This window comes from Chlorocebus sabaeus, chromosome 19 (assembly GCF_047675955.1).
Source record: "Chlorocebus sabaeus isolate Y175 chromosome 19, mChlSab1.0.hap1, whole genome shotgun sequence".
NCBI lineage: Eukaryota > Metazoa > Chordata > Mammalia > Primates > Cercopithecidae > Chlorocebus > Chlorocebus sabaeus.
Genome location: NC_132922.1, coordinates 4,214,816 through 4,240,373, shown reverse-complemented (window position 1 = coordinate 4,240,373; position 25,558 = coordinate 4,214,816). Strand labels below are relative to the sequence as shown.

At 56.6% G+C, this 25,558-nt stretch overlaps 1 protein-coding gene across 2 annotated transcripts in view; it reads left to right on the top strand.

The window, feature by feature from the left end:
- Window positions 1–216: 216 nt before the first annotated feature.
- GRAMD4 (GRAM domain containing 4) overlaps window positions 217–25,558 on the top strand; it is a 101,317-nt gene continuing 75,975 nt past the window's right edge. The window contains exon 1 of one of the 2 annotated variants that reach the window (XM_038007304.2): window positions 217–390. In XM_038007304.2, the coding sequence (XP_037863232.1) occupies window positions 362–390 (29 nt within the window). In that variant the 5' untranslated portion in view covers window positions 217–361. Of the gene's footprint in view, window positions 391–10,441; window positions 10,537–25,558 lie in introns of those variants that run through there. The other variant, XM_073006582.1, reaches the window with a different exon arrangement.

Below are 25,558 nucleotides of genomic sequence, written 5' to 3'. Positions count from 1 at the left end.
GGCGCACGTGGCCACCCAAACAAAGGCAGCGCCTCGTGACCGAGCTCGCGCGCGCGGACCCACCAGGGCAGGCGCGCCCCCGCGGACCCAGAGTCCGCCGCGGGGCGGGGGCGGCGCGCGGGGCGCGGCCCCTTTAAGGCGCGGCGCGGGGCGGGGCGGCGGCTGCGCAACGGGGCCGGGGGCGCGCAGACTCCGCGCAGCGGGACGCGAGCGCGCGACCTGGCGCCGCCGCCGCCTCCGCGCTCGTGGCCGGGACCCGCGGGGCCGCCTCCTCCCGGCTCCCCGGCGCCGCTGGGCTCCCGGGCGGGCGGTAGGTGTAGCGCGGCCGGGCGGCCGGCGAGGGGGGCGCCGCGGCGGGTGGATGAGAGTTGGCCCCGATCTCCGCTCAGGGTAAGCGGCGCCCGCGGACACCCACCCATCCCGACCTGGTTGCCCCGCGGCCACGCACCCTTCTGGGCAGGCGGCCCGCGACCCGGCGCACTCGGCCGTGCTCTCCCTGCAGCCGCCGGGGCCTGAGCCTGAGACCCTCCGAGCAGGGCCCTGCGCGGGCGCGTCCCGCACACGCCCCCGGGTCCCGCGCGTCACGGCCGCCCCCCGCGGGCACCGGCGGCGGCCGGTCCGGGTTCTGCCCGTCGGCCGGGGGAGACGAGGGCATCCCGGGGTTGCGGGGCCCGGACTGGGGTGGGGGTCGCCGGACCGGTGTCACTGAGCTGGGCCACTGGAGGGGGACGGGATCGGCCCGGGCCCGCCAATGTCGTCCTGCCGCCCCACTCCCGGGTAGGACGGGAGAGGAGGAGGGCGCCCCAGCCCCTGCTTTCCTACAGACGACCTCGCCAAAAAGTTGTGGGCGCTTGCCCCCTCCGTGCACCCCACTTTCTGCTCTGTCTCCTCTCTCTTTGTTCGGGATGTTGAGCTCATGGGGCTCTGCTGGGGCAGGCTGGCACCTTGGCTGGAGCCCAGGCCCGTGCGCCTACTAGAACGTGGGATGCAGTGTGGCAACCCCGGCCTGAGTCCCCACATGTCCAGAGCAGGGCGTGCACCCCTGCCAGGCCCTGGACAAGGGAGGGAGGAGAGCCAGTTTGTCCCCAGCCCTATTGGCTGTGTGGCAGAAGGTGCAGCAGTGCCCCGGGGCCAGGGACCTGAGTGTGACCCCCCAGAGCCAAGTCCACTTTTTCGACTGTTGCCAACCCTGCATTTCCTGAGATAGGAAAGGTTCGGTTTGAGGGAGACCTTTTTGCAATATGGGGGTTCCCTTCTTGCCTGCCTTGTGTGGGTTACGGAGAAAATTCAGAGGTGTCTCTCCTACACGCCAAAAAGGAGGTGCCTGAGTCCCAGCCCAGTGCAGCCCTGCCCTGGGGCTGGCTTTGGGGCTGGGCCTGGGAGGGAGGTCAGGGTCAGGGTTCTGTTGCCTCAGAAGTCGAGGGCAGCGCTCCAGAGAGGAGTCCGGGACTTGGCTCCCTCACCCTCCTGCTCTGTGACCTTGGGCAAGGTAGTGAGCCTCCTGGACCTCAATTTCCTCACTAGCAAGTGGGCAGGGGCAGGTAAGAGGATCGAGTGAGGTGATGTGGGCCTCCCTCAGGCTGGGCTCGCTCTGGGTCGGGGTTCAGAATGGGTTTAGGAGGTCAGTCACGGCCTCTGTCCCGGGCGCTGTGGCTGAGCCTGAAGTCTGAAGTGTGTCTGCCTGACTTTTGTGTCGGCCCATTTGGGGATACACAGTCTGGCCAGGGAGCGTGTTCAGTGGCTGCCCCTGCCCCATGCTGGGGTGAAACCACGTTCCCCTCTTGTTAGCTGGGGCTCCCCAGATGAGTTACCTCAGTAACCCTGACCCTCCTTCCTGCTGCATACCCCTCCGAAGACCCCTGCCTGGCCCAGGAAAGGGCCCCTGCCTGTCTCGCCTTCCTCCTGCCTTGGTGGCGGTGTGGACGCGTCTGCAGCACTTTGTGGTCCCAGGGCAGGGACCTCCAAGCCCCATCGTCCTCACAATGCTGGTCTCACTGGGAGATGCAGCTTGGTCCTGGAGCCTGGGAAGTTAGGCACCTGGGGTCTCAGTGGGCCACCAGCTCTCTGCTCTGTTGCTCTTTCCTCTCAGCTGCCCCTGTGGCTGATGTGTGGAGTGCGGCTGTCCCAGCCGTGCAGCCTGGGGGCAGGTTGGGCCTGTCCTGTGATCTGTCTTGCACTCTGGAGAGCCATTTCCTGGAAACTGCACGGGAAAGGCTCAGAGCTGTGGTGTGCTTCCATATGGCCCTGGGGGGCTGTTTCTTCTGGGTCTCCTGCTGAGGCAGGTGGAGGACCCTTCACCGGGAAAGAACCAGGTGGTCTCTCGCCAAGCCACTGGCCTTCCAGGCCTTCCCCTTGGTACCCTCGTCTTATCTGTGGAGCCCTGCGCCGGCATCAGGCAACCTTTGCTCTCTGCTCTCTGGGGCTTCACCTTCACTAACTAGAAAACGAGGGAGGAGAATCAGAGCCGGTTTTCCTGAATCACCGTTTCTGCTGTAGAATAGAACAGTGGTTCAGGCTCAATGAAAACCAAGTGTTTTTGGAGTCTGGTGAGCCTTTGCTGTCAGGGAGGGCTGCTAGCCTGAAGCCTGTTTTCTCTTTGGGAAGAGTGTCAGAGTAATGTTATAGATGTTACAGAAACAGCAGCACCCCACCTGATGGGTCCTGGTGACAACCCTTTTATTGGAGAACCTGGGGCCCCGATGGTCCCATGGTGTGATCCGTGTTAGTGATTGTGCCATCCGTGTACCCCCTCCCCTCCCTGGGGGCCACATGAAGCCTGCTTCCAGCTCGCCTTGTTTCTCTGTTTGGGTATATCTCTCTGGTAGCCAAATCTACTGGACTTTGTTTGACAGTGGGGTTCCAGTCCTGTCATGATGGGGCTCCGGTCAGGGGCTCATTTTAGGAGGCTGCCCCTTCTCAGGGAGCTGGGGAGGCTTCCCCGTATGTGGGCCTCTGTGTGTCAGGTTTGGGGGCTCCTGCCTAGTGGCCACAGTGCGGGTGTTTACAGAACTCCTGTTGGTGTGGGCGTGTGCTGGCTGGGAGGGAAGACGCCAGGGGCTGGCTGGGTGGCCTGGTCACCCCCTGCCTGAGTTCCGGCCTCCTCCCCTGCAAGGCGGCCCAAGAGGCTGCTGCCTGGCCTCTTTAGGGGAACGGAGACCATCTCTGCAGGAAGCCCGGCGCAGCAGAGACAGTGTTGGGGTGTGTGGCAGAGCATCCCTGCTCTGACAGAACTTGGCAGTGAATTGAGGGAGAGAAGCTGTGGCCGGGCTTAGTGAGTAACAGGCGGAAGGCAGAGGTGCTCGCTGGGATGCAGCGTCTCTTGCCTGGCTTGGAGATGGTCGTCTGCTGGGCGCCTCCGAGGCCAAGTGGACCACTCACAGTGCTTTCGAAGGCCTCTGGTTTGGGCATCCTGCAGGCTGGCTTGGGGTCTCTTTGGCACCATGGTGGGTTTAGAAGCCTTTTCTTTGGCTTTTAGTGGCACAGCAATGGTCTGAAAATACTGCTTGTAAAGAAGTAAAAGTTCAAGTCCTCCACCGTCAGGTGTGGCTGGGGGGTCTGGGAGGAGGCCTGGATCTCCCAAGGGGACAGTTATGTGAACAGAGTGTCACAGGCCTAACCCAGCCCAGTGGGTGGGGCCCAGGCCAGCCTGTCACCTGCTTGGAGCCCTTGGCTGCTGGGGAAATGTAATAGTTTAACTTGAGAACTTAAAGGCAGGTCACTCAGACTCTCTTAGAGACGGAGATGGCGCAAGAGAATATGGGTTTCGCCGGGCGCAGTGGCTCCCACCTGTAATCCCAGCACTTTGGGAGGCTGAGGCGGGCGGATCACCTGAAGTCGGGAATTCGAGACCAGCCTGACCAACATGGAGAAGCCCCTGCGTTTACTAAAAATACAAAAAATTAGCCATGTCTGTCATCCCAGCTACTCTGGAGGCTGAGGCAGGAGAATTGCTTGAACCTGGGAGGCGGAGGTTGCGGTGAGCCGAGATCTCTCCATTGCAGTCCAGCCTGGGCAACAAGAGCGAAACTATGTCTCAAAAAAAAAAAAAAAAAAAGAAAAAGAAAAAGAAAAGAAAACGCGTGTTTTCCTAATTGGAGAAAACCCTGTTGTTTTGCGTTTGGTGTCTCGGCATGTGGCAGAGGCCTGGGCGGACACTTTGGGCTGGTAATTCGCCGCTAATGACAGTCCCGTCTGCAGGGCTACTGTTCCGATTGTTTGGCGTTTGAGTTATAACCTAGGGTTGTGATTATGTTTAAACCCTGTGATTCAAGTCCCCTGTGGTTCCACAGGAAAGGCAGGAAGTACCGGTCTATCAAAAACATTCGTAATAGTAATAGAAATCACTCATTCTGCACAGCAGGCCTGCGCTGAGTGTTTTATGCAAATCGTCTCAACAAAGCCCTCAGAGCATACAACTTCACCCCATTTTACAGATGAGGAAACTGAGGCACAGGGAGGCAGTGCAGCTTGCCTGAGTCCCCTGTTTGTTCCCAAGCAGAGCTGGGATTTGCTCTGAAGGCTATGCTCATAAACATTGCAGCCTTTCTGCCTTCCGAATAATCCTCTTCTAAGAGGGATTTTGTGAGAGAAATATCAGCAATAAACTTAAAGTCGTGAGGAGACTTCTCTCTTTGCCGTCAAACATGCAGTAAATAGCAACATGTGGATAGCATGTCCTGCTCGGGGCCAGACAGCCCTCTAAGCGTGATACACGATTTATTTTTGTAACAACTGGCAGTAGGTGCTCTTGTTAGCTGCATTTCACACAGGAGGAAGCCCTGGCACAGAGCCGTTCAGCAGCTTGCCCAGGGCCACAGGTTGCTGTGTGGTGGAGGTGGGTTTGGACCGATGGGCGGTGCTTTTAACCCAAGCCCCATATGTGCAGGGATTGGGTGGAGAGCATACTTGATCTTGCTGCTGTGTGTTCTTGGGCAAGACACCTAACCTCTCTGGGCCTCGGTTTGGTCACTTGTAAACGAGGGTCTTGGCCTAGGGTATAGAAGCCAGAGCTTGAGAGCTGGCTCTGGCCTGAGGTGGCTGTGTCTGCCCCACCTCCCACAGGGAGGCCCAGGTGGGTGGAGAGACCTGGCTGACACTTCCCTAGAGGAAGCAGGTCTGCTGAGGAGCAGGCTGGGGCCTTGGCTGGGACTGGGTGGGGCCTTGGCTGGGGCTGGGTGGGGCTGGGTGGGGAGTCCACGGGTGGTCGAGCAGCGAGGGCTTCTGGGATGCACTTGGCAGTGGCCGAGTCAGTGCCCTCTGTGAAGTGAGGTCCGAGGAGGCAGAGCGTGGGGCTGCTGGGAAACTGTGAAGCTCTGTGCTGGGTGAATTGTTACTTGTCCCTGGGGAACAGGAGGGACGAGAAACTCTGCTCGGGAGCCCGTGCTACCAAACTCCCGAGAAGCTGTAGTGGGAGAAGCTGAATGCTGGGCAGTGAGCAGTTAGGAGGGTCCAGGAAATGACTCAGCCTCTCTTGGTCGGTTCCCCTGCGGGCCATTCCTGGGACCTCTCTGCTCCACGTCCCCTCGCCAGGGAGGCCTCCTGTGAATGCCCCAGCCATGCCTCTGCTGTCACCCCTCTCCTCTTCTGGAGGTTCTGGTTTGTCTACTGTTTACCATGCTTCCCTTCTAGAAGGTGGGCTCCTGAAGTTAGGGGTCTCTGCTCATGTCCAGCGACCTGGAGTGGCGCTTCATGGTGCCTGGTATCCTGGGACCCTGGCTTGGGGCTGAGCTGAGCTGTGGAGTGAGGTAGGGCCAGGGGCCAGGCTGGGAGTGAAGTTGTTTGTTCCCCACTCTTGGTGTTGACCTTGGCCACCTGGCTGAGGTGTGTTTGTCAGCATCTTTATTGAAGTGTAATTCACACACCGTACAACACACTCATTTAAAGTGCACCGTTCACAGACTTTTAGTACATTGACCAAGTTGTGCAGCCATCACCACAGTTGAAACTCAAACAGGAACCTGGGCCTTCTAGATACTTTAGGCACTCCCTGGAGCCTTCCTCCCCGCCCCTGGCTACCACCTTTCTCTCTCTCTCTCTCTCCTGTTTTTTTTGAGATGGAGTTTCACTTTTGTTGCCCAGGCTGGAGGGCAATGGCACGATCTCAGCACTGCAACCTCTGCCTCCCAGGTTCAAGTGATTCTCCTGCCTCAGCCTCCTGAGTAGCTGGGATTACAGGCGTGCACCACCATGCCTGGCTAATTTTGTGTTTTTAGTAGAGACGGGGTTTCACTATGTTGGTCAGGTTGGTCTCGAATTCACGATCTCAGGTGATCCACCCGCCTCGGCCTCCCAAAGTGCTGGGATTATAGGTGTGAGTCACTGTGCACCCAGCCAACTCTATTTTTTAAAAACTGTTTTAGATTTATAGAAAAATTGCAGAGATAATCCAGAGTTTCCAAATTATCCCTACCAACCATTGCAGTTTGTTGGGTGATTAGCATCTCACATTAGTGTGATAGGTTTGTTACAATCCAGGGACTGATATTGATACATTATCATCAGCCAAAGTACATAGTTTTTTCAGATTCATTAGCTTTTACCTAATGTCCTTTTTCTGTTCCAAGAGTGCATCTCGGGTCCCAGATGACATCTAGCTGTCGTGTCTCTGTAAGCTCCTCTTTGCTGTGACGGCTTCTCAGAGTTTTCTTAGTTTTGATAACTCTGATAGTCTTAAGAAATAGTAAGTATGTTGTGGGATCTCCATCCATTGGAATTTGTCTGTTTGGACAATTGGAATTCCTCTGTTGGAATTTGGATGCATTTCTCATGGTGAGACGGGGGCGCCGGCTTAGCGGGAGGAAGACCACAGAGGCGCGGTACCCTCTTACCGAATCACGCCAGGCGCACACCGTCGATGTGGCCCGCGGCTGCTAGTGCTGGCTTGGCCACCCGGCTGAGGTGTGTTTCTAAGGCATCTTCATAGCAGTTCTTGGGTTTCCTTCCTCCAGTACTGTTGCCTTTGGGAGGAGGTCACTACAGCCAGCCACACTTAAGGGCTGAGGAGTCACGCCCGCCTCCTTGATGGTGGAGTGACTGCGTCACTGATGTGGCCTTCTGCAGGGGGGTCTGTCTCTTCTCCTCATTTATCAGTTTATGCAGCTGTTTACTTATCCGTGTGGGTTCGTGGATACTCATTTAATCCGCTAGGTCTCTGCGGAATGCCGTTATTTTGTTTGCTCACTTGTTCCAGTGCTGGCTGTCGGGTTCCCTGGACGTACCCCTTCACAGTGGGTGGTGTGAGTCCTTCCTCACTTTCTGGCCCTACGAGATGCTCCAGGCTCAGCTTGTCCATTCCCTGCCCAGGCTTAGAGTCAGCTCCTTCTCCAGGGAGCCTGGGTTCCTTTTGTTGGAGGGTGGAATCAGAAACCAAGATCCAGGTAGCAGGTGCGCTTGTCGGTACTGGGGTGTCATTGCTTCTAGGCCCTCTCAGCTGACAGCAAGGAAAAGCACGCGTGAGCTGACGCACAGGTATGTACATGTCTCTGCCTGTGTGTGCGTGTTGCCTCCTGTACCTGTATTGAGTGAAGCGTGAGTTCGCACTACTGATGAACTCATCCGTTTCCTACGTGGATCTTTCTCGTCTTCTTTCTTGCTGATCAGTTCGTGTCTATTCAAGCAGCAGGAAGCCAGACTCCCACCGCTTGCCACCCATCTACTTTATCCCAGTGTGTCTGCATAGTGGGACTGGAGTTGTTAGTGGGATCCCTCGGGAAACAGTTCCCGAGCCCTTGGCTGTCGAAGCATGGCTGGCTGGCTGGGGCTGGGGAGGGGCCGCCGCCTCCCCAGCATGGTTCCATGGCTTAGATGGAAGAGGGGAGGGAGACTGCAGAAGAACCAGGGACTTCCCTGCTGTGCTTAGTCAACCCGGCACCGCAGGGACAGGCACTGGCTTGGCATTGCTTTGAGACGTGAAAGTGGGACTGACTTAGAATGCATCCCGGAGTCTGGCCTCCTCGGGCAAGGAGGAGAAAGGCTGCCAGCGGGACGCTTTAGAGCTCAGACAAATCTCTGACTCCATCCTGGCCAGGTCTGTCCCCTCTCCGCCTCTGAACTTGCCACCCTGGCAGGGTTCGGCCTTTGAAAAGATCTACAGAGCCGCATCTGCTGGCCTTTCTGTTAAGCGTCTTTCATGCAGGACTGCGTCAGTCTCTTGCAGAAGTTTTGGGAAGACAGAGAATCAGGCAGTCACTCCCCGTCTGCTGGTTTGTTGGTGGTGTTTTCCAGGCAGCATTTTTGGGATCTGAGTGGAGCCTTTTTTTTTTTTTTTTTTTGGGATAGAGTTTCGCTCTTGTTGCCCAGGCTGGAGTGTGATGGGGCGATCGCGGCTTATTGCAACCTCCACCTGCCAGGTTCAAGTGATTCTCCTGCCTCAGCCTCCCAAGTAGCTGGGATTATAGGCACGCACCACAATGCCCAGGTAATTTTGTGTTTTTAGTAGAGATGGGGCTTCTCCATGTTGGTCAGGCTGGTCTCAAACTCCCGACCTCAGGTGATCCACCTGCCTCGGCCTCCCAAAGTGCTGGGATTACAGGCATGAGCCACTGCGCCCAGCTGCCTGTCTTGTTTTCTTGATGTTGGGTTAACTTCGGCCCTAGATCCAGGAAGCCTCCAGTCGCAGCACCCCAAGGCCCTTGCCTGGAATACAAGACTTTTACCGTTGTGTTCGTGGTCCCACAAGGAGTTCCGGCTTCTTATCACCTGTCCTGGGCACCTGAGTGATGCTTCTACCTTCAGGGCACACATGGTGGGAGGGAGCTTCTGCGAGGTGGAAAGGTAAAGAGAGCTTATACCGGGGAGGGAGTGACAAGGAGGGCTCCCTGGAGCAGTGAGGGAGGGGCACAGGAGTTTGAGGACGTAGGAGTGGGGACGGCTTGGGACCGGCCTCTCAGGTCAGCTTGTTAAAGGCCAGCCTCTGTGCAGGGCTCCCAGAGACCCAACCAGCATGTCCCTGCAGCTCCTTTGGGGCCAGGACTGGGGTTCCAGCCACGTGTTGGGTGCAGTGGGATACCTGGCTCCTCTGTCCGCCCCCTGAAGGCCCTCATCTCTGTGCTATGGGGCTAGGCCTTCCCATGACCCCCATATTTCCCCAACCCCATGGAGTGTATCTAAGGAAGCAGGTGGAATCGGTCTGGCTCCCCGAGTCTGGGGCCTAGAGCAGAGCCCGAGGAGCCAGGGCTGCCCTGGGCAGGGGATGCTGGCATTCCTGGGAATGCAGCTTAGGGGGTGGTCCACTCGCCTGCCTACGCCCCTACCTGGGGCCAGCCTCCTGCCTTCCCGCTGACCTTGTCTCCCTGCTGGCCCTGGCTCCTCCCCACCGCCCTGCGTGCCCCACCCCTGTACTCGCTGGGCCACGTTGGTTCTTCCCTGCTTTCCAGGTTGAGATTTGTGGGCTGGCTCAGTCTGGTGCAATGGTCAGAGGCATTTGCTGGGTGACACTGGCCCGGTGGAGCTCTGTCCCCTCCTCTGTTTCCCCTCCCCTCCCCAGCCCAGGGCAGCCCTGGCTCCCCAGGCTCTGCTCTAGGCCCCAGACTGAGGGAGCCAGGCCAATTCCACCTGCTTCCTTAGACACATTCCATAGGGCTGGGGAAACGGGGGGGTCACAGGCAGGCCTAGCCCCATAGCACAGAGATGAGGGCCTTCAGGGGTCAGACAGAAGAGCCAGGTATCCCACTGCACCCAGAGCTCTGACATGGCTGAATTGCTGGTGGGGTCTCAGCTTCTCAGGGCAACTGGCTGCTGCCCCTGCTGGGACATGAGCTGGGGGGAACCCCTACCTGTCTGCTGGGGAAAGCGGCCCTGGGGTGAGCCTGGCCTGAGCAGTGATGGCCTACAGGGTCCTCTGTCTTCCTGCCCTGCAGCTGATGAAGAGGGAGCTGAGGCCCTGCAGCTCCGGGGGCACTTGGACCTGGATGGGCAGAGGTAGGAAGGTGTGTGTAGACCTTGGCCCCTGGGTGGGGAGTTTGGCGTTTAGAAGTCTGAAGCAACACCCACACCGTGTCAGTGTCCCAGAACCCAGCCTCTCACTCAGGAAGAACCGGACCGTAACTAGCCCCTGGTGCTGGACAAAGCCCGTGCTGATGATCGCGTCCTTCTTCGCATGCTTTCTAAGCCCACTCTGTGCCTGGTGGCTCTTGTTTGCCACAGAACCCTGACGAAGTGGATTATGCCCTGCCCTGAGGGAACGCTCAACTGACAGCAGGAGTGGACCCCGCAAGAGTGGAGGCCCCTATGGTCTGTGGAGCGTGTGTGCCCACTAGGCTGTGATGAGCCAGTGATCTGGGGCCCCAGAGTAGAAGGTGACGTTGTGTCCCCAACCACTGCTGGACCGCAGCAAGGTGTGTGAGTCATTTCACAAGTTCTCCACCCAAGAAGTGAAACTGTCAGGTTTAAGTGTGTGGGGATGGGAAGGGGAAGACTGTTCCAAAAGCCCAGCCATCCGGAGTGACACCGGGCCATCAGCTCTGGGAGGCGGACACCGGGCCATCAGCTCTGGGAGGTGGAGGCCCTTTGGGGTCCCGTTCCAGCTTCAGTGCCCAGGTTCGTGTCCACTGCTTGGTTTCCGTAGCCCTTCTCTTCCAACTAGGGGGATAGTCAGGGTCTGACAAAGGCTTGAAGGGGAGGGCCTCCCCCAGCAGCGTGCCTGGCAGGCAGCCCAGGCCGGGGCAGAGGGCCAGTGGGCTGGATGGGGGTCAGTGGGCGAGGCTCCGTCCTGTCCTGTCCTGTCCTGTCCTGTCCTGTGGGAGGAGCCTAGGCAGGCACACTCAGCCAACCCCAGCTCAGGAGGGGGGGACCCAGAGGCACGAGCCTGAGGTGGGGTTGAAACAGGTGGAATTGACTGGTGGTCGTTGCTGGTTCCTGGAGCCTGACCTGCCCAACAGTGGAGGTGGCAGATGTTTAGTGGAGAGGAAGTGAAACAGGTGTGTGCGCCAGAAGCCTGGGCGTCGGGTCGGGGCCGTGGGAAGATGGAACAGGGCTCCTGATTCTCCCCGTCTGGGCAGACGCACTCACATCACAGGATGACAAAAGGCCTGAGGGTTCAGGGGGCCAGGGCCTGGTCAGGAGGGGCACAGGCAGGGCGGGAGTGGGTGGTATCTACTTGGCTCTAGATGTCAGGATTTGAGAGAGACTCTGGGACAGCCCCAGCCCTGATGGAGCCCCATGGAGCTGCCTTCAGGGGCTCTGTCCCAGAGTCTCTCTCTAAACCTGACATCTAGAGCTGTGACTCAGGGTGGGAGGGCCCTGGGGGCTCACCCCCAGCCACCCCGTCTGCTGTCAGACCCTAAGAGCGTGGGAGAAGCAAAGTAACCCCGGTGACTGCCCAGTGTCCCCCACAACCTGATGGGTGAGGAGCCGGTGGGGCAGCAGGGGCAGAGCTGAGGTCAGCACAACTCTGTGCCTGTCTGCCTGTCCCTCTTATGTCCCTTCAGGCAGCACCACGCAAGGGCGGGGAGGTGGCAGGCCTGCTGAGCTCTGCGGATGCGGGGCAGACCGGGCTGGCTTGTTGGAGCACCCACCCCGGGTGAGTGCCGTTCATATTGGGATCTGCGAAGTGGGTCAAACCACTCTAGAAGGCAAAAGGGGAGCTGTGGCCTCTGGCCAGCCACCTTCTAAGCTTTTAAAAGGCCCCACCCCAGTCCCTCACAGTCTTAGCCATCAGCTGCCTTTGGAGAATGAGCGATCTGAAGATGTTCCTGGTTGGGGGGCAGGGGTGACCAGTGTTCCTGGAGCTGAGGGGTGCCCACCCTTTCCTCCGTCCTCCTTCCCTGGCCAGATCCAGGAGCCCCAGCCTCGCCTCTCCATCCCCGGGGTCCTCAGGCTCTCCTGACGCAGGTTTCAGGAGGGCATGTGACACTGGCATCAGTCCGGGCTGGGCAGAGCCTGGATGTGGCCCAGGCTGGGCTGGAGCCGAAGCCTTTCTTCCCAGGTCCTGTCATAGCTGTGGGGCCTGGGGCTGGTGACCCGGCCTCTGCCAGCGTCCCCCCACCCCCTCCCACGGTAAGGTTGGTGACAGTAAAGTTCTTGTAAACATTTGAGATGTCCTGTGTAAAGTGCTGGCCCCTGGCAGTGCAACCACAGCTCGTCACTGTGGCGCTGGGCAGAGGGCTGGGAACGCAGCAGGTTCTCCGTCAGTACCGATGGGAGAAGCAGGGGCGGCGGGGGGACCTGGATGGGCGACACTCCCTGGCCTGCTGGTGCTCCGGGGAGGACCTTTTCAGAGTTGGGAGACCCTGGCGCAGTGTCCTTGTCCTTCCAGTTGCTGCTGCCTTCCCCAAAGCCCTGGAGCCTTGTTAAAGAGGGCAGCTCTGGATCCTGGGGGGAGTCCTGGGTGTGGGGGCAGCTCTGATATGTGGGGGAGCCCTGGGTGTGGGGGCAGCTCTGATATGGGGGAGTCCTGGGTGTGAGGGCTGTGCCTCACGTGGCCCGAGGGCAGATGGCCCAGTGTGGGGCCAGGCTGTCTGTGGGGATGGGGAGGGCTGCCCAGGGAGAAGGTGAGTGGGTGGCCCTATTTGAAGACCTGCTGGGGCCAGGGGATGTGGGGGGTGGCTGCCACCCCTGCAATGACCCTGGAAGGGCCGATGCTGCCCCTGCTCTGCAGATGAGTAAGCGGGTGTCTGCGAGTTCCCAGTTCTGCCTGCAGGGCCCATGCCCTGTGGCTACCCCCCAGTCTCGCTCTGTTTGCTTCGTTTAAGTATTTTAGAAGATCACTCATCTGCCTCATGGGGTGGATCCTTAACTCTTCCGGCCCAGCCCACTCCTGAGGTTTCTAAGTGACCCACCTGCTTTGTGTGCACCCTTAGGCCTGCTGTGCTGCCTGGACCTCAGGCCCCCGGCCCCCACCCTGCTCCGCAGCAGCCTGCCTGCCTCCCCTCCCTCAGCCCCTCAGAGAGGCCTCCTGTCAACACCCTTTCTGCAGCTTTCTCCCTACCCCTTCAGCCAGCTCCCCACCTGGCCCCCCTTGCTGCCTAGTTTCTGTGGTGTGTATTGGTGGGGAGGCCCTGTCATCTCCTGTAACTCCTACGACAGCCTTACAGGATAGATCCTGGCCTGGTTGGGAGCCCTGAGTCTGGATGATTCATGTCCACTGTTGGCCCGGGTGGGCAGAGCCCTGACCGTCAGGAGAGCCTTGGCCGGGGGGGGCCAGAGCCCTGCCCCCACATCTACACCAGCTGCTGGGCTGCCTGGACAGCCCTGTGCGCTGCATGCCTCCTGCATCCAGAGGGGCTGAGCTGGGAGTCTGGCCGTGACAGCTCTGGGGCCACATGGATGGCCCTCGGCCTGACTCCTCTTGGCGGGAGGCTTTGGTTGGGAAGCTGGGGGAGGATGGCTGGTGGGTGGGGTTCAGGAGCGCTGGGTACCTCTCCCGGTGCCCTTCCTCCAGCCGATCCTTGGTAGAGAGCTGAGAAGGTGCCGGGGATGGGTGAGCATTCCACTAACCCCGAGGGCTGGGGTTGGCCAGGAGCTCTGTCCCAGGGAGGAGGTGACCTGGGGCGCTGTGTGTGTGACCGGGCCTGTGCTGCTGCTGTGGACGCTCGGTCAGCTAGTGTCTGCCGGTTGCTCGTGACTGGCCTGGTTTGGTGGCCTACTGGAGGGGAATGGGAGGGGAGAAACCCGGGCTGGGCCCAGGTGAGTGTCAACAGGGGAGGGAGAGAGCAACAGAGGTTCCACCAGGGCGTGATGGGTGAGAGGAGGAGGAGCTCAGAGAGACTGGGGGAGAGTCCACAGTGTTGTCTCAGGACAGTTAAGGATGATGAACATTACTAGTTTTTAAAAACAGCCGGAGGCCGGGCGTGCTGGCTCACACCTGTAATCCCAACACTTTGGGAGGCCGAGGCAGGTGGATTGTCTGCGGTCAGGAGTTCGAGAGCAGCCTGGCCAACATGGTGAGACCCTGTTTCTACTAAAAATATAAAAATTAGCCAGCATGGTGGTGGCAGCTGTCATCCCAGCTACTCAGGAGGCTGTGGGTCGAGAATCGCAGGAACCTGGGAGGTGGAGATTGCAGTAAGCCAAGATGGCGCCACCCAACTCCAGCCTGGGTGATAGAGCGAGACTCTGTCTCAAAAGAAAAAAAAGAAAGAAAAAAAAAACCACACCCCAAAAAACAGCCAGAGAAGGCAAGAGCCCTGGAATGGCCTAAAGTGGGAAAGTGCTCCCCTCTCAGCCACGGGGTCCAGTGTGTGATAGTGAAATCTCTCTTTATCTTAAATTCTCTCATCAGGGACTTGAACAGAAATTAACAGGGCTGGGTGCAGTGTGGCTCATGCCTGTAATCCCGGCACTTTGGGAGGCTGAGTGGGGGAGGACTGCGTGAGCTCAGGAGTTTGAGAACAGCCTGGGCAACATAGTGAGACTCCATCTCTACTAAAAATAAAAAACATTAGCTGGGTGTGGTGGTGCATGTCGTAGTCCCAGCTCCTTAGGAGGCTGAGGTGGGAGGATTGCTTGAGCCTGGGAGATTGAGGCTGCAATGAGCTGTGATCACCCCTGCACTCCAGCCTGGGCGACAGAGTAAGACTTTGTCTCAAAAAAGTTATATTACGGCTGCATCAGAAAATTGGGGTTTGTTGGTTTGGACAGATTTACCGAATTCATTTGGACGAATTTACTGAAGCTCCATGAGGCAGAGGCCAGCGGACATTGCTGAAGTCCTAGGTTGCACCCCTCAGAAAGGCCACCCCCAGGCCGGGCGCAGTGGCTCACGCCTGGAATCCCAGCACTTTGGGAGGCCGAGGCAGGTGGATCACCTGAGGTCAGGAGTTGGAGACCAGCCTGGCCAACATGGCAAAACCCCATCTCTACTGAAAATAAAAATTAGCCAGGCATGGTGGCGGGCGCCTGTAATCCCAGCTACTCCGGAGGTTGAGGCATGAGAATCGCTTGAACTCGGGGGGCGGAGGTTGCAGTGAGCTGAGATTAAGCCACTGCACTCCAGCCTGGGTGGTAGAGCAAGACTCTGTCTCAAAAAAAAAACCCGGAAAGGCCACCCCCCGCACCCCTCAGTTAGCCGTGCCCAGGGACAGTCAGCGTCCGTGCCATCAATGGGACATTGGGGCCAAGCCCAGAACTGGTGTGTCCCCTCCTGTGCCTGCAAGCTGCACGCAGCAAGGCCCTCCCTCTCACCCCCAGGTCCCCACACCTGTCAAGGGCATCACGGCACGTTCCAGGAGAGTTGGTTGATGTCACTGGAGTTGAGAGCCCATCCTGAGGCCCAGCTCAGCAGGGCCACCGGGGCTTGGGTTAGGTGGTGCCACTGATGGGGCACAGTCCCCGTAGGGTTACACCCCCAGAGTGCCCCAGGGAATGAGGCCCACTGCCACTGCCACCAGCCCAGCTGACTTAATTGACAAATAAGTGTGGTTCTTTTAAGTTGCGCAAGTGTGTATTTTTAAATAATTGACTGCTTAATTGTATGATTAAAAACAGCGGAGCTGGGTGCAGTGGCGCGTGCCTGTGGTCCCACCTCTTTGCGAGGCTAAGGAGGAAGGATCCATGGAGCCCAGGCGTTTGGAGCCAGCCTGGGAAAACAGAGGGAGGAGACCCTTTTTCAAAAAAAAAAAAAGAATGAAGTGAGTTGTTTGCACTGAGTCATGGTGAGGAAGGTGAGGAAGCCCCACTGTGGCTGTGTGGTGAACTCAGTCATTCACAGCTGGGAGGGGCTTGATTCCGTTTCTCTCCTGAATGTTTTCACTGTTCCGACTGCATCAGGGAGGAACCACATCCTCTGTGCCTGCAGAAGCAGGATTTCTCTCCCGAGAGTCTCGGAATTCTGTGGCCCACCTGTATGGTGATCAGCTCCGCGAGGGGCTTTAAAAACCCCGGCGTCGGCTGATTTGTGGCCGGCATCGTGGAGGGGATGCTGGCTGCCTGCCTTGCTTTCAGTTCCACATGGAGACAATGACTCTGCTGCACTGAGTTTCAAGAATTTTGGCAATAAAAAGAGCCTATATGACCTATTTATAAAGTATTCCAGAATCACTCACATGAATATTTTGTCCTAAATTCTGTATAATTAGAAGATACAAACCCCACATTGTGATTATTTTTGTTCACCAACATAACCTAAATTAGAACTCTCCATGCGGGCTTTCAAAAAAGAAAGCATTTGAACAAAAACATAAAAGGAATTGGTTTTATCCACACCGTTCTCAAATACTTGAGAATAACGTGTTTGCTTAAATAACATCGAATCCTTGTTTACTGTTATTTGATTTGCAGACCTTTCCCCTTTACCAGTAGCAGAAAGGTAAGTCGTACTGAAACGTTTAAAAAGTCGTAAGTTTTGACTTTGAGGCCTGATGAACTATCACGGGATTCTCCCTTGCCTGGTTCCTTCTCCCCAGAACCTCATGTTAAGCAGAAGGTTCCTTGCGGGTGGCCCTTGTTTCAGGCAGTGTTTCTGAGAGACATCCCAGTTTCTGCAGCTGGACAGGGAAAGGGACGTTGTTCTTGACCATTTGGCAGGTGGTCTCTGAGTGCCTCTTCTCCACTGGGCCTGCCACACAGGGAGGGCAGGTGGGACCCCCCACCAACTCCTGCCGCGGGGCTACCAAGAGTCCCCTGGCGGGCAGGTGGGGGTGAGCCAGTGTTGTGTTAAGTGTCTTTCCCATAGCCGACGTTCAGTGTGGGGGCAGCCTTCTAAGGGAGGAGCCTTGTGGGCCGAGTCTTCTTCTCCTTTTCATCATTTGGGCTTCCGGGGCATAGAATGGGATGCGTCCTTGGCCTGGGGTCTGTGCTGCTACTGGGGGTCTGTGCATCGTCCTCTTTTGTCTATTTTCGTTATTTTTATTTATTTTTTATTTATTTTTTATTTATTTTTTTTTTTGAGACGGAGTCTTGCTCTGTAGCCCGGGCTGGACTGCAGTGGCCGGATCTCAGCTCACTGCAAGCTCCGCCTCCCGGGTTTACGCCATTCTCCTGCCTCAGCCTCCGGAGTAGCTGGGACTACAGGCGCCCGCCACCTCGCCCGGCTAGTTTTTTGTATTTTTAGTAGAGACGGGGTTTCACCGTGTTAGCCAGGATGGTCTCGATCTCCTGACCTCGTGATCCGCCCGTCTCGGCCTCCCAAAGTGCTGGGATTACAGGCTTGAGCCACCGCGCCCGGCCTTATTTATTATTTTGAGATCGAGTCTCGCTCAGTCACCCAGGCTGGAGTGCAGTGGTGGGATCTCAGCTTACTGCAGCCTCTGCCTCCTGGGTTCAAGTGATTCTCCTGCTTCAGCCTCTTGAGTAGCTGGGATTACAGGTGTGCACCTCCACACTGGGCTAATTTTTGTATTTTTTTTTAGTAGAGACGGGGTTTCACCATGTTGGCCAGACTGGTCTTGAACTCCTGACCTCAGGTGATCCGCCCGCCTTGGCCTTCCAAAGTGCTGGGATTATAGGCGTGAGCCACCTCACCCGGCCATGTTTTCATTATTTTTAATAATGTAATGGGAACCTCTGGGCTAACCATCAAGCAGAAGCCAGCCTTGATACCCAGCATCCCACCAGCCCCTCCCCAGCTGCCCCAGGCCCGGCTCCTGCCCCAGCTCTGTGTGTCCTGTGCTCTCCCTTCCCGGCCTGAGTCCACACTGTCACCTGCCGTAGCTCTGCCCACAGGCCATACCTGCCTGGCGGGCCCCTCCTCCCTGCCCCTGTTTTTGTGGAAGGACAGGTGGAAGTGGGCGGGTGGGGTGGGTGGGGTGGGTGATGATAAAGAGCATTCTAGGCCAGGGCAGGAATGCAAGCACATGGGTGTGAGGGGCCAGGTGTGTTCAGGGATCCTTGGCATTTGTGGGGTGGCGGGGGCAGCGGCCAGAGGAGGGCTGGGGTAGGGGGAGGCTCCTGGCCTTCTGGGGGGCCCTTGGTAGAGGAAGGGGCATTGCCTGTGTGGGTGGTGAGGGACCTCTGGTCGGGGGGGCAGGTGTTTCAGGAGGCTTCGGGTACAGAGACGTCCAGGGGTAAAGCAGAGCTTCGTTTCAGGACAGTTGGCCCTGGCATCTGTCCTGCCCTGGGGAGCTGGGGGGCTGGACTGGAGATGGAGGCTGGGGCTGTCCTGGTCCCGGGCGAGTTGGCATCTCCTAGGAGGGAGGGGAGGGTTGGTGCCCTGCAAGCCCAGTGGGGAGGGGGCAGCACGGGGAGCTGGGGCCGGGGGTCGGGAACGGCACCCCACATGTTCTGAAGCGCTTGGGAGTAGCTGTGGCCCAGCCAGCACTCTTGCTGTCTGTGGTTTGCCACGCCTGTGTCCGCTGCTGGTAACCAGTGCATCGGGACCTGGGCCTTCTGACTGTACCAGGTTTGTTTCTGCTGCTCTGAGTGCAGTGCTCTGTCACCGAGGTACCTGCCGTGCCCGACTCCTGTGGACTGTGTGGTCTGGTCTTGAGGCAAAGCAGTAGGGAAGTTCGGTCCACACCCCAGCCCCACATGTGGCCCTGGGGAGAGTGTGCCCTTCCCCTGGAGACGCAGGGTGGGGAAGTGAAGTCAGTGACAGGTGCCCAAGAGGGGCATGTTTTCTTTCTTTCTTTTTTTTTTTTTGAGACGGAGTCTCACTCTGTCGCCCAGGCTGGAGTACAGTGGTGCCATCTCGGCTCACTGCAAGCTCCGCCTCATGAGTTCATGCCATTCTCCTGCCTCAGCCTCCTAAGTAGCTGGGACTACAGGCGCCCGCCACCACGCCCGGCTAATTTTTTGTATTTTTAGTAGAGACGGGGTTTCACTGTGTTAGCCAGGATGGTCTCGATCTCCTGACCTCGTGATCTGCCCGCCTTGGCCTCCCAGAGTTCTGGGATTACAGGCGTGAGCCACCATGCCCCGCCAGGGGCATGTTTTCAATCTCAGGGCGGGTGTGGGAGCTAACCACAGATAGAGCCCATGCGACACAGCAGGTCTCCACGCCTCAGGGTTCTGAAACAATCCAGGTGGGGACGTGGGGGAGATTCGCCACTGGGACTGTTGTTTAACTTGGCTGCCCCTGGACATAGTGCCTCTTCCGACTTTATTTTCCTGGGTTGTGAATCTCCCTGTAATGCCACAAAGGTCCCCCACCCAAAGGACTCTCATCCTGCAGCCCATGGGCCTGGCCCTGTGTCTGGAAAGGGGAGGTGGTGCCCTGATGTTCTGGGCCTGGTGGTCAGTAGGGACACAGGGGTGCAGAGGTGAAAGTGTTCCACGTTTTGAGAGAAAAACAGGCTCCCCTCAAGGCAGCTCAGCCCTAGGTGAGGTTGGCTTTGGGCACACTCATGGGAGTCCCCTCTTCCTGCCCTGAACCCTCTGAGCGCCTGCCCCCGCCCCCCACGCCACCAGAACAGCCCTTTCCAGTTGACCCTCCCAATCATCGCAGGGACCCCTGCAGCCGGTCAGGGGGCCAAAACACCCAGAGAACCACAAGCCCAGGCCACACAGGCAGGTGACCGCATGGGCAGGTGAGCACCCCGTCTGACAGGTACCAGGGTGATACGTGACTTGTCCAGGTCTCAGAGCCAGCCACTAAGCGAGGTTGTCCGGGTCCCTGGCCTTAACACCCAATGCTGTTTCTGTACCCTGGCCACCTTCCCAGCTCACCCAGCGAGGCTGAGGAGTGGGTGCTGGCCGAGGGGCTCGCAGAGGGTCAGAAAGAATCTGCTGTCCTGGTGGGATGGGCAGCCAGACCCTGGACGCTGTCTGTGCTGGAAGTGTTGCTTCAGGTGTATTAGGATGGCTTCACTTTCTCCTAATTCGCTCTGTGGACATGTTGTTGGAATCATCGTGCGTTGTTCTGGATCAGCACCGTGACGGGAGGTCCGAGGGCTGCCTGGTGCAGTTTCTCTGCGGCCTGGATTGACCATGAGGACAAGGACTAGCTGGGCCCAGCCCCCGGCGTCCCGTGGATAGGGACTCTGGCTGCTGTCTTGTGCCATCCGGGGCTGGAGTCTCACCTGGTGAAATCACATTTATGAGGCTGATAGCCATCAGTTTCCACAGACGTTAAGTGTGGCCAGGATGACAGATGTCACCGGCGGCCCTTTCTGCAGGGTCCTGCAGGGACTCCAGGGCCATCTGGCCACAGGCCCGAAGTCTTTGTCACCAACCCTCTGTGGGTGGGTGCCGGTGCCCCCTGGGTTGTTGAGTGCTTGGCAGGGTGCTTGAATGGTCTTTCTCTTCTCAGTTGAACCAGTTGATAGAATCATGTTTCCTTTTGGAATTTAGAGATTAGCCTTTTTTTTCTTTTCTTTTCTTTTTTTTTTTTTGAGACGAAGTCTCATGTGCTCTGTTGCCCAGGCTGGAGTGCAGTGGCACGATCTCACAATCTCAGTTCACTGCAATCTCCACCCCCCAAGTTCAAATGATTCTCCTGCCTCAGCCTCCTGAGTAGGTGGGACTACAGGCGCGTGCCACCACACCCAGTTAATTTTTGTATTTTTAGTAGAGGTGGGATTTCACCATGTTGGCCAAGCTGGTCTTGAATTCCTGACCTCAGGTAATCCACTGGCCTCAGTTTCCCAAAGTGCTGGGATTACAGGTGTGAGCCACCATGCCCTGCCGAGATTAGGCTTTAAAAGCAGCATTCTTTTGTCCTCTTGGGGCCTTTTTTCCACCTGTCACTGAGACCTCCACTCCTTTGCGGAGCTTGGATGGCTGCAGGGCTGGCTCAACTGCTGCCTCCAGGTGGAATCCGGAGCCACCCTTCTCAGCGTCCATCCATCCGTCAACCTGCTCGACTGGTTAAGCCAGTCTCCACGCCTGCTTTCAATAAGTCCTGCCCTCCCCTGGGAATATGCAGCCAGACCTTTGGGTCCCTTGACGTGGAGGGCTGTAAAGTGGCTCAGCAGGAGTGAGAAGTTTCCTTGGCTGCTGGAGCCTTGCAGGTGCCGAGTGTGGGCCCTGGAGGTGGCATACAGACCAGCTCCTGCTCAGTGCCCTGTGTCCCTCCTGGCAGGAGGCATGCTGCTGAGCAAGGCTGTTTTAAAGGGGGTTTGTTTGAGGTTGACATTTAGGAGGTAAGGTTTCCCCAAGGAGAAAATGCTATGAAGCCCCCAAAGGCGTATGGGGACAAGATGATGTGGTGAGTTGGAATCTTCTTTAGATCCAGAGAAACTTCATTGGGTGGTAGTTCCCTCTCCTGTCTCTCTTGCTCAAGTTTCAGGGGATATTCTGGCATGGTTTTATTTATTTTATTTTATTTATTTTTTTGAGATGTAGTCTCGCTATGTCGCCCAGGCTGGAGTGCAGTGGTGCCATCTTGGCTCACTGCAAGCTCCGCCTCCCAGGTTCACGCCATTCTCCTGCCTCAGCCTCCCGAGTAGGTGGGTCCACAGGCGCCTGCCACCATACGTGGCTATTTTTTTGTATTTTTAGTAGAGTCGGGGTTTCACCATGTTAGCCAGGATAGTCTTGATCTCCTGGCCTCGTGATCCGCCCGTCTCAGCCTCCCAAAGTGCTGGGATTACAGGCGTGAGCCACTGTGCCTGGCCTCAGGTATGGTTTGAATTAGGAAAAAAGCAGGTACAGTTTGATTTGCAAGTTACCTTCTCAGGGCAAGTTTAAGTGACATGTAGGTTTTGTTTTGTTTTGTTTTGTTTTATTTTTACCATTATCTGCTGGTAGAGCTTGCCTTTAGAATACTGTACAAGGTAGCATGTTCTGGTTAGTTGCATTTTTTTAGTCCATTAGGTTTTGGCATTGGTGGCCTTTTGTTTTGTTTTGTTTTTGAGACAGTCTTGGTCTGTCGCCCAAGCTGGAGTGCAGTCGCACAATCCCAGCTCACTGCAACCTCTACCTCCTGGGTTCAAGTGATTTCTGTGCCTCAGCCTCCTGAGTAGCTGGGATTACAGGTGCATATCACCACGCCCAGCTAATTCTTTGTATTTTTAGTAGAGATGGGGTTTCTCCATGTTGGCCAGGCTGGTCTCAAACTCGTGGCCTCAAGTGATCCGCCCACCCCAGCCTCCCAAAGGGATGGGATTACAGGTGTGAGCCACTGCATCTGGCCGGGTGGCGTTGTTTTGGTGAAAATTTAATGAGAATTCGAGCAAGATGTTTGGGTGTCTTTTGCTGCTCTGATAAGTGGAGTGAGGGAGTGTCTGTGAAATGGAGAGCAAGAGGGAAGGGTGGATGGACTTGTCATTTGCACCTCGGTGTTTGTTGCCAGAGGATTCTAATTGTGCAAGCCGTAAGACCTTGTCCAGGATGAGTCCTGGCCTGGAGGCCCCTAAGTTGCTTTCTCTCCCACTTTGGAGAAAAGCAGTGCTGGTTGGTTACTGGCTTGATTTGCTGTGATTTGCTGACTGCCGGCTCCTAGCTCACCCGTGGGTCTAGGTGGTAGTTTCCGGTTAGTTGAGGTATGTGGGGGTCTGCTTGGGGGAAGGAGCTTGTTGAGAAGGTGGGGAGACCCTGAGGTCAGACAGGGCCTGTGGTGCAGCTCCAGGCTCCTCGAGGGGCAAACATATCTGAAATCAGAACTAGGAGCTGATGCTGCAAGTCAAGTCCTCAAACCCGTGCAGGCCAGCGGAGAAGGGCGGAGCTGGCCTTGTCTGGAGAGCACCCTTAGCAGCTATGTAGTGGGTTTCAGGCTGGGGCTGAAAGAAGGGGAACCAGGAGGGGAGATGCATGGGAAAAGGGTAACGCGAGAGACAGGAGCCACCCCACACCCAGAGGGCCAGGGTGGGGGTGGCAGGGCTGTGAGCTCTTCTGGTGGCCTCTGGTGCCCACCAGCTCAGTGCCGTGCAGCAACCCCCCCAGAGGAGGATGTGGGTCCCAGGGAACTGTCTGACACAGAGGCAGTGACAGAGGTGGAGGGTCAGATCAGGACATCCTAGACAGAATCAAGGCCTTGACAGAATCCCTGGCACACAAGAAGTAGGTTTTTGGAACCTTTGTCAACAGATGGGACCAATGGGGGGGCCCAGATATTTCTGCTGTTGGGCCGTCCTGAGCACGGGCAGGGCCTGCGTGTGAGATTGCTTGCGTTGTCAGTTTCGCAATTTGCAGATGGCTTGTGGCTTTTCAGACCTTGAGCTGGTCATTTCATAGTTGTGCTTTTAGATACTTTTTTTTTTTTTTAGACAGAGGCTTACTCTTGTCCCCCAGGCTGGAGTGCAGTGTCATGATCTTGGCTCGCTGCAACCTCTGCCTCCCGGGTTCAAGTGATTCTCCTGCCTCAGCCTCCTGAGTAGCTGGGATTACAGGCTCCTGCCACCACGCCGGGCTAGTTTTTGCATTGTTGTATTTCTGGTAGAGATGGGGTTTCACCCTGTTGGCCAGGCTGATCTCGAACTCCTGACCTCAGGTGACCCACCCGCCTCAACCTCCCAAAGTGCTGGGATTACAGGCGTGAGCCACCGTGCCCGGCTGACACTGACTTTTTTGAGAATTAAAATTACCTAGTGAAAAATTACCTAGCAACCTGCATTTAACGTATTAGCTCCATTCTCTGAAATGAGCATCTTGGTTCTGTCTGGAAGATGGAGATTGAAGTCAGCACCAGATTGAAGTCAGCACCATGGAGCACCATGTCAGCATCATGGAGCATGATGGCCCCACGTGCCCACGCGTTCCATGTTTGCTGTTGCTGGAGCAAAGGCGTGTTATGAGGTGTGACTGCTTTTGCAGAAAAGTGACCGTCGGAAGGCTTTCCCCACGTGGGGACTCCTTAGTCACGAGTCAGTGAGAATCCCATGTGTATCTCGCCACCAGCGGCACTTCCTCCCCATAGGATTGTCTGCAAAGTGGATGACTGTGAATCTGACCTTGCCTTAAAGCCACCAGGAAGCTTGCTGGTTATTTGTCAAAGGGTCCTGCGGAGAGTGGAAGAGTCTTTTAGTCATAAAAGTATTCTTCCCAAGGTGTCTGTCTTGGGAATCGACTGTTTTATGCCTTGATTTCTAAAGGCCGGTGACACCTGTGCCCTGCTGTGAGAGAATCACCTGCCTGTGACCAGTGCCTGCAGCTGTCACCTGGAGCTGTCACCCTGTTCCAGTGGTGGGACGTGGGCCACTGCTGAGGGTCTCCCAAAGCCCCAGCAGAGAGAGCATGCAAAATAGAAAGGGGCCCCCACGGATTTGCTTAAGCAGAGGGGAGCTTTGCCAGCTTGGGGCCAGGGGCCTGCAGTGTGGAGCTGCTTGGGGTGCTCTGGCTGGATCGCTGGTCTCCCCCTCCTTTGACATGGTGCTTTTTTACCCTCCACGCCTCCTCCTACTTCCCTTGTGGCTTCATTCCCGTGATGAGACAGAGCATGTGACTGGCAGCCCCTCACCACGGGATGGGTCGTTTCCGGTGGAGAGCAGGGTCCTTACCAAAAGAGGGACGGGAATGCTGAGTGGGGGAAGCACAGACAGTGCACAGGCAGGCATGGAGGAGACAGCGGAGCAAGGCGGCAGGTGCATCCTGTACACTCAGGTGCTAAGCCCAGGTCGCGGAGCCCCTTACAGCCTCAAGTGATGGAGGACACTGGTGAGTCTTTGTGCCTGTGGGGTGTATTCATTGCTACTCGCTATTAGAAGTCAAAACTGGCCAGGCGCGGTGGCTCAAGCCTGTAATCCCAGCACTTTGGGAGGCCGAGACGGGTGCATCACGAGGTCAGGAGATCGAGACCATCCTGGCTAACACAGTGAAACCCCGTCTCTACTAAAAAATCCAAAAATAAAAACTAGCCAGGCAAGGTGGCGGGCGCCTGTAGTCCCAGCTACTCGGGAGGCTGAGGCAGGAGAATGGCGTAAACCCGGCAGGTGGAGCTTGCAGTGAGCCGAGATCTGGCCACTGCGCTCCAGCCTGGGTGACAGAGCGAGACTCCGTCTCAAAAAAAAAAAAAAAAAAAAAAGTCAAAAGTAAGAAATTTTAAAAGATTTATTAATTTACTGAAATATGCAAGTATAAATCGATTACATGTTAACATAAATAGCATGTCTTTCTTTTTAAAAAAAATCACCACTTGGGGCCAGGTGCAGTGGCTCACACCTGTAATCCCAGCACTTTGGGAGGCCGAGGTGGGCGGATCACAAGGTCAGGAGTTCAAGACCAGCGTGGCCAATATGGTGAAACCCCGTCTGTACTAAAAATACAAAAATTAGCCAGACGTGGTGACAGGTGCCTATAGTCCCAGCTACTCGGGAGACTGAGGCAAGAGAATCACTTGAATCTGGGAGGTGGAGGTTGCAGTGAGCCGAGATTGTACCACTGTACTCCAGCTTGGCTTACAGAGCAAGACTCCGTCTCAAAAAAAAAAAAAAAAAAATCACTGCTTAAAAAAAGAATTAGTGGTGAAGAGAGGTGCTGACATTTTGCAGCTCTCCTCGGGGTCTCATTTGTCAGGAGACAACTGGCTCACCTTGTCTTCTGTGACCCGTTGGCTGCCGCGTCACACCATGCAGCTGCCAGGGGACAAGTGTGGGAAAGGCGAGCAGCATTTTCGGGTTATCACTGGAATAGTTTTGATCTTGTGAGTCCCCCGAAAGGAATCTCTAGGGTTCCTGGGCTACACTTTCAGAACCTCTGGTTTAGGTCTTAGGCAAGATTCTCTGCCATGTGAATTAGGGTGTTTCAGGTTTTTTGTTTTTATTTTAATTTTTCTTATTAAAATTTTTAATTTAATTAAAAAATTAGACCA